General features: G+C 43.2%; 1 protein-coding gene across 1 annotated transcript in view; it reads right to left on the bottom strand.

Annotated features, from left to right (window-relative positions):
- The window catches only part of MSANTD1 (Myb/SANT DNA binding domain containing 1), a 42,546-nt gene extending 30,570 nt beyond the window's left edge, over nt 1–11,976 (bottom strand). The window contains exons 1-2 of the mRNA XM_074148187.1: nt 11,961–11,976; nt 2,338–2,430 (exon numbers count right to left, since the gene is read on the bottom strand). Coding sequence (XP_074004288.1) covers nt 2,338–2,430; nt 11,961–11,976 — 109 coding nt within the window. The remainder of the gene's footprint in view (nt 1–2,337; nt 2,431–11,960) is intronic.
- Between the last annotated feature and the right edge of the window lie 3,323 nt (nt 11,977–15,299).

Here is a 15,299-nt window from a genome sequence, read left to right as displayed (position 1 = left end):
TTTTTGTGAATACATTATGGAGAACTTCAGTGAAGTGCTGATCTGGCAGGACGACTGAACACACAAGCTGGAGTGGCTGGACAACCCAACACACATCTGGGAAAGGAGGACTTGGAACATCCTCGATAAATGGGACAAGAAAAACCCTCATCTATTTCTTCTGGCTGCAAAAACCCGTCTAGCAAAACCAAAATAGTAAACGTTTTCCAAAATATTATCCTGCCTTTCTGAAAACAAAGGAGCAAGTCTGACAAGAGCTGTTTGACGTTATATGAAATATTCCTGAAGATATCTCTGGTCTTTTCTGCCTCCTGAAATTTGGAGAATACCACAACACCCAGCCAAAACCCAGCTACCGTAACTCATGTTGATCCCTGCTTTAAGCTGCTTCCACCATAACCAAATTCTTTCATCGATGGATCTGCAGCCCCATCCCTGACCTCTGATCCGTACAGCGCCTCTCTGGGTATTGTACATGGCTATCAGATAACGACAACTGACATCCAGACTTCCACCAGCCTCTGGGTAAAAGACATAATATGATGGGTCATGGCAGACCCCCAGATGAAAAAAATAACGTGCTTTTTCTGCAGTGCCTTGCAGGGTTAAGGAGTCATTTAACCAGAGATGAAAGCTGAAAGAAAGGTCCAAAAAGGTTTTGAAGCAACAGAAAACACCCCCTGGAATGTCTGAACCAGATACTTCACTCAATAATAAAATTCTTGGTCCCAAAAGGAGGATCAGAGATATTCTTACTAATGTTTGCTTTGACAGAAATACACATTTTCAGGTTTTCTTCTGCTGTAAAGGTAGAAGACGATCCTGAACACTGGTCACCACAACTATTTGGAATATTTTGGGAGTATTTTATACATCTCATTACTGTAAATGTTTTAGAAACATTATTGTGCTCTATTCTATCCTGCCTCCCTGTGCCATCTTTATCTTACAAACGAGAACTTCAGGAAGGCATCACATGCAAGTTCTCATCTAAGGTATTTTAGATATTACAGGTGGTGTGAGTTATCAGTCAAAGTTTCCGGAATCACTCTCACTTTTAAGATCATTTAAATGCTTCCCACTACTTTTGACATGTTACAATACGGAAAAGCAAGTTCAGCTTTGTTTTAGATTATTAACATGATATGATTGCAGTGCACTCAGAAATGGTCAAAAATCAACTCTCATTCTCAAATGCTCAATTCTGTATGAAACCACAGTAAAATAGTAAATCTTGTGAATAAGGTTTTCATTTACATTTGACTGTATTAATTATTGTCAGAGAGCCAACATCTGTGCCACTGCCTATTTTATTTCTACACACACATATATACACACACACAGGCTTTTTATATCTTTTTATATATATATATATATATATATATACACACACATATATACACACAGACACTATTTTACCTGGCTGATTTCTAATAGCAACTATTCCAACATAAGTCTTGGAAGAGGAGAGGAAGGGACAGCTTAAGGAAGACCAGGCCATCACCTCACAGCAGAGCCCAGGGAAAGCTCTCTACACACAGATTAACCCTCAGGAAGTGGAGGAGCACTGTATTTTCCCTCCAAAAATTTGGAAATGCGTTGCATGTCCCTACAGATTCCACATTATCTCTCCGAGACTGCTAAAAATCAAAAACATGCTTGGATGCCACAAGCTGTTTTTCTGTGTGCTGTAGTTTTACATAACAATCACCAAAAAGAGAAATTATTTTGCCTTTCTTTAAGTAATATTCTCATCAGAAAATTCTCCATGTAAAAGCTTGGGGAGACAAAGAGACTGCCTGCCAGTCCAATATGGGATTCTAAGAAGGCATGTCCACCACGAGACAGAAAAAGTGTTGGATTCTCAAAACTGTGAAGAAATGTTAAAAGTCAACAAATTTTACAATACACCCCTCCCAGTTTACCAGCTAACATCGCCGACGTGGTCCAGTCACACAGCAACCTCGGAGCCAGTACATTAGGAGAAAGCAAATGGGTTCAAGGACAAAGTACTGATCAGTTAAACCCTATAAACCCCCAAATCAGCAATCACCACAGAAAGCAGGTATGACACGGACTCCTCTATCCACGAGGTACAAACCTGTGAGGCGACTCCTTACAAGGGAGTGAAGCAGTGATCAACTTGACCCCCTCTGGCTGAAGAGAAGACAACGCAGCAACTTCTCCTCACTCAGAAATTGCAACCCTGAAACACTCGGCCCCGTTCTCTTGCTCTGCTTTTCAGAGGTGGAGCAGAAGGGAGGCACAGGCTCAACGCACAAACCCACACTTTTATAGCTTGGGGGGGTTTATGGTGTGGAAGAAAACCTTCGGTACCTGCTGTCCTAGGAACAGAAGATCCTCCATGAGCCTTGAAGTCAACGCAGGAGTCCTCACAGCAGATCACCGACCCGGAGCAGAACTTCGTGTCTAGGGGAGAGAGAGTTTGGCAGAACAAGGCACCGTGCGGGGAGGGGAGTGAGGAAAAATTTCATAGCAATTGAGGAGGAAGGTCAGCTGTGATTAGCCAAGGTTATCTTGCAAAGGTCTAGTGAGGTGGGTTTAGTTTAGTTTGCAAACTCCAGTCTTTCAAACAGCACAGACAAATATATTCCCCACACTATCTAGTCCCATCATAAATGACTTGAATCAGCCTGTAAGCCTTCAACAACCTCACTCCTGTGTGCTGAAAGCTACTCACTTTAAGCCAACAGAATATGACAAACATCCTCACCTACACAGGTTACCACCGCCAGCAAAAGGTGTCTCTTTGAAAGACATCCCACAGCCTTACCCAGGCCACCAGCGGACGCAGTTTTTCCCGACTTTTCTCTCATCTGCCAGACTCTTCCATTAGTGAGTTAGTTAATGCTCAACGTGCTGTCCTTCAGAGGATCACGAGTCTTTTTTAAAACATGGTGGGTCCTGAAGGTATTGTTATCTCTATTTTACACAAGGAGAAGCCAGAGATAGCAAGAGGGAAAAATTCAAAAGCTTCTAAATGACTGTGAAACTGAAGTAATTTTCAAAAGAGAATTGGACACTGCAGAGCTGAAGTCAACCTTGCACGTCCTTCAGTCACATCTCAAAATGAAACACGCTCTCAATTCAATTAAGGCAAGGTCCTCAAAGCCACAGAGGTACCTAAAGAGTATCGCAGTGGGAAGTGATTTCCAAGTCTAAGACTCAGAGCTAAATTACCCACAACTTCTCCCCTTCTCCAGGAAAATAATTGATTAGGTGCCTAACAGTCCACAGGAACCCATTTTTTCACCAAAAGAAGGTATTTGGGTACCTCAAGTTTTTCTTCCTCCATGCTGAAATCCCACCATTTTGGCCCAGCTGAACCTCTTGGCACTTAAGCCTGTGAAAGCCCGCCTGGGACTGGGGAGTCGTGAGCACAGCTAACGCTCCTCAACGCAGCTCTGGCCTCGGCAGGAGGGAGCAGCTGCTCCGACTTCCATTTAAAGAGGTGGCTGGAGGAAGAAGGCGTGGTTGGGGCGGCAGGAAAATGGCACCCGCTGCCAGGGCAAGGCGGTTGCAGCCTCTCCCTGTGGAGAGAGGTGCTGGGTTTGGACTCTGCCCCCGGGGCCGGTTTTGATTTTTATCCAGTGATGTTTTCATGCAAAGCGTGTAGTAAGCAGCCTTGGGAATGCTGCCAGATACCTGCTCCCCACCTCCCTCCAGGGGAGGTCCCAGCCGGCAGGCCACAGTCAGGCTCCCACTTGCTTCTCTCTGGCTCCGCAAACCCTTCTCCGCACCGTGGCACAACTTCAATAGGAAGGGCTGAGAGGTTGCCTACAGCCTGGGAAGGGACAGGTGGATTTGAATATCCCTTGGGAGAAGGAGGACCCAAACCCAAGTTCGACCACTTCTGAGACGAGTATTATAACCATTAAGTTATTATACCAAAACCACCACACCAATCATTTGTATCTTAAGCAGCGAGCGCCAGGCGGTGAGCTGAGGCCTCGGCACCAGGGGCAGGTTTGACTCCCCTGGCCGGGTCTGGAGCTTGCAGAGTGTGGGAGCCGCTCGCGGGATGCAGCGTGAGAGCTGGCACGGGGACACAGGTGGGAAAAGGTACCCAGAAGCAGACATCAGTGCAGAGAACTCAAGGGACAAGTGTTGGGGAGGGAACAAGGTCCAGCAAACAGGCCCTCTTGAAATCACCAGAGGTACATCAGTTCCCACCAAAGTCCTAATCTATTACTTTAAAGGTTAAAATGCAAACTAAATTCTCTTTTATGACCACCAAAGTGCTTTTACCTTGAATTCTTAAGTGTTTGTTTAAGCTGAGGTTAAAAATAATCTGGGCTCCTTGACTGTTAAGCAGATCATAAAACTCTGTAGTCCAATAGTAAAACATCAGAAACTTTCTATAGTAGCCTAACTCTGGTGTGCTTACCTTCCTCACCCGCAAACTAAAAGACTTTAGCTGCAGAAATTTAACTAAAGGCATTTCTGAAAGGAATTTTTAAAGCTTTTGTTAGCTGATGTGTTTTTATCACAAACCAACACAAGATAGTAAGTAACAGCTAGGTCTACGCTTAATTGTTAGAAAAGAGTATGTTTGTAATTAAAGAGCAAGTCTATACATGTGTTTTTAAATACTGTGAGCCTGATTTTCTTCAAATTTGTTTTTTTCTTGTGATTCCTTAAATACGTATTGAAAGAAGTGGAAGGACAAGTTGCACTATTTGGAAGTTACAAATAAGTCTATTGAGAAAATAAGCATTTTAACATTTTAATGTCACTGAAATATACTAAACATAAAAATAGGAGCCGTGCGGTAGAAAAGTGGCACTTTTTGACAAAACAGGAGGTATTTAGAGGTGGTATCCCTCTAAATAGGGGTAGATGAGTAGGCTGAGTAAATGGAAATATCTGCAATTCATTTTAGACGTTTGTCAAGATAATTTTGTAGCTAGATGTGTGCAAGAGCTGCAGAATTTGTTCCAGGCCCATTTGGAAATAAAGTCTGACACAGGATTTTGATTTAGATTTCAGACTCATCTCAGCGACATAGTCATTAATTTATCCAATAGCATTAGAGGTGAACAGCAAGTACCCCTAAACCTCCTCCCACAAAATAAGAAAATTACAGCTAAAATTCTGCATCGTTCCACGCTGATGATTTTTTTAGACAGAATTTCCCACTCACCTTAACAAGGTGATAATTTAAAAATCTCTGCCAAGGAATACAACCTCCTGGCTGGACCCCCACATCTCTGAAGAAACCTGCTGGTGGAATTTGATATCCTGTATCTAGAGCATCAGAAAGTGTTTGGGAGGCTTGTGTTAGGAAAAAGTACAGAGTTGTACAGAGATTTAATTCCTTGGAGTTCTTTTTTATTCTAAGAAAAAATAAGAGAGGATCCCACATTTTTATAAGTCTGAGCATAAGGACACAGACACGGCTTATGGCCCTTTCAGCCAAGCACCTGTTGGCTATAGAAGAAATACCGTACGGTTGTGTCTCCACTGACTTGCTATGGCCATTTTTTCAGCATTTGCAATGGTGTGGGAGCATTACGACGATTAACCTTGCTTCTGTCATTCAAAGAACAATGCTGGCCAGTCCTGCTTATACTGTCATATTATTTAATTAAATATCCAAAAATTAATTATACCACCCGCCAATACACAGGGCAGTCTTATCACCTTTAGTTTTAGAAGCTAGCTCAGTTTTCAGCATGAATGGCACCACTGAACAGGAGGGGGAAAATGTGGAATGAACAAGAATAGGACAGATACCTACTCAATCTAAGCAGAGCTGAACAAGCTTAATGCATTCAAATCATAGAGACCAGACAATTCTCTGGCAGTATTTGTTGAGACACACACGAAAAAGCTGTATGCCACGGTGCCAGCAGTAGTAGAGGGCTGAACATGGTGATCCCAGGGGTCCTCTCCAAGCCTATGTTGAAGTTCTTTGGGACAGAAACCATTCTGTATGTATTCTCATTATGGCAGCTTTTCTGTGTACCATTTGTACTTCAACTGCATTCAAGACAGTGCAATTAGATTGCACAGACACAGTGCAATCTAATTTTTTTTTTAAGTTGTCTTTAAAGACGTCTTTAACATCCTATTTACCTTCTTGAGCACTACTAAGGCTTGAGCTGATATTTTCCAAAACTATTAAAAATTACACCAAGATTTTTTCCTGAATGGTTACGTTACGTCTCTGTGGATGCAGAGGTACGGTTCTTTTCTCTTGTATATTACTTTGCAGTTGTCTAGACCAGGGGAGAAAATGGAGAAGAATATTCACAGTCAGTTTTAATTTTGACTACCGTGAAAGTTTCTTGTTTGTCATCTCTCCTTTTCTCCTAAAACATTAGCAGATAATTTAACAATAGAGATACCAACAGAGACTCCTGCAGCCTGGTGACTTTCCTGCAATAGGAAAACTGATGACTCGGTTCCTACCCTCTGTGTTAGTACCTTTAACTAATTGGTGCCATAACCAGTTCAAAACTACAGGAGCGCTTTCCCTTTTATTTCTCTAGAATTTAGAGGGTTTGATGCCAATTAGTAAGGGACCTTGGAAGTCCAGCTATACCTTATCAATCGAATTGCCTCTACCCATGAGCTGTCAAGCTTCAAAGCACACAGATCTGTGACAGGTTCCTTCTACAAAATCCATTTTGACATTTACCCAAGATATCATATTTACTCTACAAAGTCAAGTCTTCATTGTAGTTTCCATAAACTTGCCCAAGGAAAGCTAGGTTTGCCTGTGTACATAACCCATTACACATCAATTACATTTGCCACCTTCTCTTGCCGCAGCAATTATTTAATTCATATCAAACAAAACCATTAATTCGACAACTCCACATTTGGGACTCTTGGGTGGCTACCATGGCTACCACCTATTTTTATCAATAGTATTATGCATTTTATCCAACTGTTCTAAACCTGTTCTGCTGACACTTCAATTTAAAACAGCTTTTTGCACTCTTTCAGATACCAAAAAGCTCCAGAAGAGAAAGTTCCTGGAGATCTTTTATAATGAACAGTAAAGCAAAGATTTATTTAGCCTTTCTGTAACAGCCCTATGTACTTTGAGTGTTCTTATTACACTGCAATCACTTGTCAAGCCTGCTGATGGACAGGCTTCCTACCCTTCGTGTGTTTGAAGGGGTTTTCTCATTGTTTCTGTGAGTTTAGCAAGTTGTTCCTCAAAATTGATTTTACCTGCCTTGTTTAACTTGCCTTATTTAACTCGAATGTATGCTCTTTTCTTTTTCCTCTGTTCAAACACAACCTCCACTTTCGGAAAGATGTCTTTTTACTTCTAACATCTCTCTGCTCTGCCATTGAACAATACCAGCTTTTCAGAGAGTTCTGCTCAAGCTTTTTGATAGAAGAGAGGTACACACTTTCTTGAGCTTGTATTATAATGTCTTCTCACTGTCTGCACGTTATTTGCAAGTATCTTACTCTTTTTAGCTGTTCCTTTGAACCACAAGATTTTAAGAATCATTCCTGTATTTACATATTCCATCTCATTGAGGTTTTTTTTTTTGTTTGCACAGTGACAAGAAAATTGAGTTTGTCCTGGCCACTGTACATTGCTCTGGTTTAAAACCACTGTTGTTTTTCTTAATTACAGTAAATTGGTTCACACTCATACATCACTTTCCCTATTGTCTCTCACATTGGGTTCTTTCTCCTCCTTTTCTGATTCTATGTTTGGTGTCATTGGTATTTCTTCTTCAGCAAAAGGCCCTTTCTTCCCTTGTACTCCTCCAAATACTCTCTTGATAACAGGTATCTCAAAAAAAAAAATAAAAAAATACAAGTCTCTCTTCCAAATAAAATTGATCCATTTGCCAAGACAAGAAGAGCCCATATTTCCAAAACAGAGTCCTCTGTTTTTCTCAGCCAACATTTTGGGAAGGAGAATTTTCCAGACAGTTTCAGGACCACGTTCCAGTCATCACTATGCAATGATACTAATTATGAACAGAGTCAACACCAATATCAATCCTGCCACCTCCACATCTCTCTGAGATAAGAAATGTATTCCCCTCACCTTATTCTTTCTTTGTTTCCCACAAAAGTGCTAAAGTTCCCAGGAAGGGCAGTTTTTTCACACCTCCAGGATAGTTTGGATGACAAGTCTAAGAAGATTAGCTTCTGTAATGTTTTCTAAAAACCACTGTAAGGAGGATCACTGGCACAGATGTCTGATTTTCATCCAGGAGATTCTAGCATTGTTCCACTATCTCATGCATTTATTAGGATTTCATTTCTTTCTGGAGCCTCAAGGGAAATTTCATAATCAGCACACCTGGTATGTGTAGTATAAATAATTAAGGAGATGCCCTCTCTAACAATCTATGCAGAAAGGCTGTTCTGCTGTAAGAAATGGCCTGGATCATAGTCTTATTAGAAGAAAGAATTAGGATTATGAAATCCTCTCCATTTTCAGACTCAGAAAACCTCATGAACATTTACTAAAACAGATGGAGTCGAGGCTCTACCTGATCTATAGAGGAGCCTACTCAATCAGTCTGTTTATGAGTTAATTCAGTATTATTCTTTCTACACTGTGAGCATAGATAGTACTTTATCATCATTTTTCTATCCCAGAATATAATTTATTGCTTGCCTTAACAAAACGGTCATGAGACCAATCTAGCTTACAATCACATCAAGAAAAATACTTTATGTGACAAATCTGGCAATAAGCCAGCACAATATAAACTGGTTTGATGACAAAAATACTTAAGGCAAACCACGTTAAAGACAACAGAGATCATGAGAAACCCTCCATAATTAGTTTTAGCTATTCATCAATTTGCAAGGTTAATGTAATTGTTACACCCCAAGCTCCGATCTCTGGAGATTCCTTCCCCCCTAGACATTAAGAGCACCGACATCCTCAAAAATTGGACATTCTAAGAAGAAGGAAATACATTATCACAAATGGATAAAATAGTCAACGCCTCTTTCACATTGCAGGACATGCAAATGTCTGATGGCTCACACATGTTGGTAGCATCTGCACAATTTTGATCTAAAAGGGTTGTGGTTTTGGTGGTTTTTTTCCCCTGAGGGGAAAGTCCCTCAGTAGCTGGACTTCCACTTAAGTGCTTTATGTCTTTCTCTTTTACCATCAGAACCCTTTGTTCTGAATTCTTCTTTCTGCTACCTTTGATTAATCCCTGCCTTCATCTGTATGTAATACTTGCACTACAGATCCCTCACTTGAAACCCTTTTTTTTCCCCTTTCCCCAAATCTAAACTCAAGTTTTGCTTTAAAGCTTCTAAAAAAGTTTTATCATTTGAGTGTGATTCACTTTACGCTGCCATCTGTAACTGAAGTACAGCACAGTAAATGTCATATTTGTGATCTGGAATCCAGTTTTGCAGATAAAAGAGGTTAAAGCAGTTCATTTAAATACACCTCTTTGATATGTAACTGAAATAGATTCAAACAATGAGATTTGCTCATCATTACTCTTATTTTCCAACACACTAATTGGTTATAGGCAGTCAAATCAAGAAAATCAGCTTCTCATCAAGGGCTGTGTTCTAAATTCTGATTATTTTTTTTACAGCTAAAAAATGTTAATGAATAATTTATGACCAAAAGATTAAATCTTATATGAACAAAACCAGACATATATGCAACATTGTGTAAACATACTCCCACCCTTTCAACTCACCCAGTTACCTTAAGTCTGCCTAGGTGCTTATGCATTTTTCTGAAGCAACCAGATTTGAAAGATTTGTGACTAATTAAATCTATTGCTATTAGTGTGAGCAGGCCATATTTAAATTCCATTTTTCAATGGATTGTGAACAAAAGCGTATTTATTGCCAGAATTTTTCCCTTTCTAAAAGCCAGATACAACTGCATCTGATCGGGCACCTCCTTACATGTATACATTTCTTTAAGGGCACTCCTGCATGGGTCCTCTAGAACCAGAGCCTTCTGTTGCAGGATAATAAAGCATGTAGGATTATGGTAGTTTTCCTAAGACAAACAAAAAAAGGACTCATCTTTATCTTCAAAGCTAGTCTGTGTAGGTAACCTCAAGACCTTACCCCTCAATTTAGAAAAAGAAAAGCAGGAAGGAGTTATCAGGGTAGAGGGATCCAGGCATCCTATGATAAAAAATTCAGTATTCAGTTTCAGTACTGCCCTCTTATCCTAGCCAGAGCAGCAGGGTGCATGGGATGTGATTAATTAAACCAATTTCAGAACCCTCAGCAAAAAGTAGGTTTCAGTTTAGTAAGTGGTAACAGGAGGGCTCTGGACACATCCAGAGGGAGAAGCCCCCTGGCAAGCCTCACAAACTCAGCAGTATTCTTCCTCTCTTTGAGAAGTAAATCTGGGATTTGAAAGTCTGCACAGAATGGATTTACATCCATGGGATGAGCACTTGACAACTTCAGGTATTTTGTGAAACCTGGAAGACTTAAACCTTTCTCCACCTGCCTGCTTCATTCTGCTCTAGCACAGACCTGCACAACCCCGCACCCGGCTCCGCTCCATCGATTAGCCTCTTCTACGCAGCCACAGCTGATTGAGCCCACTAATACCAAGCCTGCTGTAAGTACTCCTGAGCAGCAGGGACTAAGGGGTTAATCCAACTCTCAGGCATACGTTAAACCACGCTAAGAGCATTCCACAGAAATACCATCCTGAGCCAGCAGCCCAGAAGGAATAGCTAACCTGACACATGCTCTGTCCAGGCAACCGACAAATACACTTGCTTTTTAAACTCAGCATCAGTAGGGCATTTTGCCGGGCACTCATGAACGCTCGGAAAGCCGTGGGCATAGAAAATCAGCCATTGTATGGACAGCTGCGTGAAAAAAACAAAACACAAAACAACCAAAAACCCACCCTGGAAAGCAGTTTATGCAGCATTAGCTGTGAAAGTTGTACCTTGCTTTAAGCAGACTCGTTTTGAGTTCGTACCACCTGCTTAAAAGGCAAAATATTTCCTCATTCGTTTTAAAAGCGGCAGCTCTGCCCCTTCCCCTCCTCTCTTTGCATAAACATGCCACATAGACACACACTTACAGGAGAATAAAGAGCCCGCAGTTGTAAGTATCCCAGATATTGATCTCTATCAGGCTATATAAACCAGCAGTTTTAGCAGTCTCTCAGGAGTTTGCTGTAAAAGCAATTGGAACTGCAATTAACAACAGCACATCTTAGGATAGGGAAAGACTTCTAACTAGAAGCTAATTAGGAGGGCAAACACTGAAGCTTGTTAGCTGAGATGCTAATGAGAATTATACTTGAGTGGCAGCAGACTAGCTATTCAGAGTTAATTAGAAACCTCAGCTGATAGTATATTGCTCTTAAGAGCTTTCAAAACAAACAACTGGAAAAACTGTCCTGCAGCTAAGGATCCAGCATGCCATGTTGGGTAATTCATGGGCATGGGGAACCGCCAGAAAATTACACTCAGGCATGAAAGTAATTTAGCAGCATGTGAGAAAGCTAGAGAGGAGGTTTTTAGGAGGTGCGTGCCCTCCTGGATTTTCTGTGAGGGTTCTGTTCACCGGTGGCATCAAACCTGATACCCTACCATTCACACCGCCCAGAGAAAACAGGGACCGGTTGCACCAGAGGGTGAACTGGAGGGCTGCCCCATGCCCCAGGCATCCACACCAGTCTGGTGCAGAAGTGGGAGAAGGACTTGGGCTGGTTCAACAGCCCCTGAGAGCCTTCCTATCCCACCCGCCAGCCTCTCCCATCCCAGCCCTGGAAAGCTGCTGGGGTGAGCTGTACCAGGGCGAAGCAGCAGCTGGGTCCAGGGCGCTCTCACCATCCCTCTGCCTTCCCCAGGGACACGGTGGGGTTTTATTCTCTGCCCCTCTTTGTGCAGTGAGGAGACAAAGAGTAAATCGAGGCGCTTCGAAGGGGGAAAATCTGTTACACGTAACATCGCCGCAATGGGGAGCGTGAAGTGTGGCCTTACCTGGGCTGAGTTGCATGGCTGATTCCTGCTCTGAGCAGAGCCAGGGAGGCAAAGCAGAGGGGCTGCCTGTTTAAATGTTTCCTCTCTGCCTGATTGGAAGCGCAAGAGCCAGTCAGGGGCAGGGGAGAGGCTGCTAAACTCGAAGTAGCTTGCTTGTTTCAGGAAAAGATTGGATACTGGAGAACCTGCAGACTGGTTCGCAGCGCCTTTGAACACGCGGAAAACGTTCGGCTCTCGCAGGGGAGAGAAACGCTCCAGAAGAATCAAGGGGATTTTCAGTTTCGCCGAGGCCCTGTTTGCATTAAAACTTGCAGCGATTTAAGCAAAACCTGGTTTTGATTCTCTTTATTGAAACCAATTGCAAACCCATGTGGATACTCTTAAACAGATTCAGCTTCCCAAAAGAAAAAAAACAATGCAATGCAGACTTCAATTAAAGCACGCAGAAGAGCACCCACAAGCGAGTTTACACCAGTGTAATTAAATACATTTCAAAGTTTTACTTTAGCTAAACAAATGTGACTTTTAATGCAGATGTGACCTAAGACTCACTGGCTGATGGCGTGTGAGGGGACGGGGAACTTTGCACACTGAACCCCCCCCTGCACGAGTCCAGGGAGTGAATATGCGTAAGCACACCCTTCACACAAGCTTTTCAGTATCTGCAGTGGAAACCGTGTGAAAGTACAAAGAATTAAGAGTAGACACCAACACTGACAACCATAATCCATAAATCTGTTTCTTAAAGCAAAAAAAAAAAAAAAAAAAAAGGCCAGTGCGTAAGCAGTATTCTGAAGAGACAAATTTACTTCACTAAAGCTTTGGGAACCATCATTTTTGCCTGATGTTTTTGAAGCAAGAGCCCCGGATTGTGGTTATTCAGGTTTAACAGGACTTGTAAATGCTGACAGAAGCTAGAGGCAAAATTCCCCAAACACCAAAGTGATGTGGCTCTGGGCTTGACCACGTTTCAGCTCACGGGAGAATCGTCCCAGCCGCAAGCCACACGCCTCGGCTCAGCAGGCAGCAGTCCACCGGTGACCAGGATGTGATCGTGGGTTAGACAAAGCCATTTCACAGACCCGCACTCACCTGCGGCTGGTGCCTGCGATCCCTGAGCCGGCTGGAAGCACCAGCCAGGGTTCCCCTGGCTCAGCAGCTTGCCCAGCCGCTCTCTGCTCAGTGCAAAGTGTAATAAGCCACTTGGCCAACTCGAACCAGGCTAAATAAAAGAAATAGGAAAGATTTAAATGCAAGTAACTTGTATTAATGTTACAGGGAAGATTTACTGGTGGGGAACTAAGGGTATAGATAGCGATACCCCTCAGAGAGTCCTAGCAAACCTTTCTCAGTCTGGCACAGGTCCTGGGAGCGATCTGGCCAGCACGGAGATGAAAGGCAGCTGCCTTCCTCTCCTTCTCAGGGCTTATTCCCCTAATCCTCCCCCCACCATCGCTTAGTACTTCTGGTGGATTTTCCCTGTATCAAAGACTTCCACCCAGGTAAACGTGGCCCGGAACACTTGAGTTATCCATCTCCGAGCCCTTCCTCGGGCAGCAAGGCTCTAGGTGCTCCCAGGGTTTGTATTGCTGACAGCGAGCAGGTACAGCCACAGGCCCCGGTGGGCAGAGCTCAGATTTGCCCACAGACACATTTGTACCTCATGCTCAATAGACGTACAGACAGCAGAGCTCTGCAGTTGGCCACAGCACAAGTTAAGCTGGACAGGCAATTCCCAGCATAGCTCAGCGTGCCAGTTTCTTTATCCTCCTGTCTCCCAGGCAGGCATCGCGGTGACTGCCTTTGACATGCTGTGCTGGCATCTCACTATATTGTATTTATCTTGGAAAAAAAAATCAAAGACGCTGGACTGAAACTATCATTGGCTCATGCCAATGCATATATAGGCACGAGCCAATGGCAGTATATGTATAGGGATGCCTATAGTGATAATCCAATGGTAGTGCGGCTTGATATATATATTATCAGAAACGCTTCTGGCTGGAACCACAGATGGAAGCACCATATTTATCCCACTGTGCTCGGGACATACTCCCTCAGCTCTAAGCGTTTCGCTTCCCAGAGCAGGGAGTTTTCTGACCATGTCTTTCAGCCTCTGAGGAAACTACAGCAAAACTGGGGTCCCTGAATACTTTTTGCTGCCTTGCTGAGCAATCTCTTTTCCTCAGGCATCCCCAAACACCGCAATCATTTTGCTCCCATCGATTCAGGAGGGCGACATACAGTCTTTTACCATCCTAGCGTCTGCTACCAACTCTAACTTTCCCCATTTGTTTCGACTGCTTGGTTCCCATCTTCTCTCTGCGGGGATAAGTGTACAACTCCAACGCTGAATTTAAGCTATTTACCGTCTCCTGGCTGGTGCATCTCTTTCGGTATTGCCAGCTTCACACTGGCTTGCACACAGCATCCCGCTCCACAAGAGCCCAATTTTCCTTTCAGGCTGATGATCTCCCGCTGCAGCAGCATCAGCTCCCCCTGCGAAGGTGTCCTCCGCGCCGGCCCTCCTCTCCCGGCCACGCCGCACACCTGCAGAAAGATGACACAATCTGTTGCAGAGTTACCTCTTTTTCTGCGCACCCCCCCCAAACTAGGCTGATGCTCAGCTTGCACTGCAGCTCCCCGGGTCTCCGCGGTTTAGCTCTGCAGGACGTACTACCCCGGGTCTCCGTCTTGTAATGGTTTTAATTTTTTATCATGCTCAGAGCACTGCCTGCTGTCTCTTCTCTAAGTTTTCATACGCACTAAGGAATTTCCATTGCTTGGCAAACGTTCATAGATTTATCAAGGATTATTTCTGGGCTTTCTAATAATGGGGTTCCTAGTAATGCCTCCAAATTGACTTTTTTTTTTTTTTTTTTTCCCTAATTTGCAGTCTGATCTCTCACAACTGACATAATGCCCCAAAATTGCAACACTGCACCTTTAATCTTAGATCACTCACCAGTCCTCTTTTTCTTCAGGGAAGAAAAGAGAAAAAAAAGGTAGTATCAGGAGCAGAAGTCTCTTCTTTGTTGAAGCCTTTGGCCTGGGGTCAAGAAGGCTTTTCATGGGAAAGCCCTGCGGTTCCCTGGAGAACTTGCATAAAACCCCATTCTCTGCTGCTGCCTTCACCTCTGTGCCCTCCGAAGGCAGTGCCTGTATCTCAGTTTTCCTGTGCTGCTTCCTTCCCTCTGCATTTATTTTTTGGTAACTGAGCACAGCTATTGCATCCCACGGGAGCTATTGCATCCCACAGGAGACTAAAGGAACTTTCAGCCTAAAGGAACTAGTGAATCCGTGATGCTATTTTTCCTATCCTATGAATGACTTTGATTT

The sequence above is a fragment of the Numenius arquata genome, chromosome 5 (genome assembly GCF_964106895.1).
Source record: "Numenius arquata chromosome 5, bNumArq3.hap1.1, whole genome shotgun sequence".
Taxonomy (NCBI): domain Eukaryota; kingdom Metazoa; phylum Chordata; class Aves; order Charadriiformes; family Scolopacidae; genus Numenius; species Numenius arquata.
Note: the sequence above shows the minus strand (reverse complement) of the source record. Positions and strands in the feature narration are given on the sequence as shown.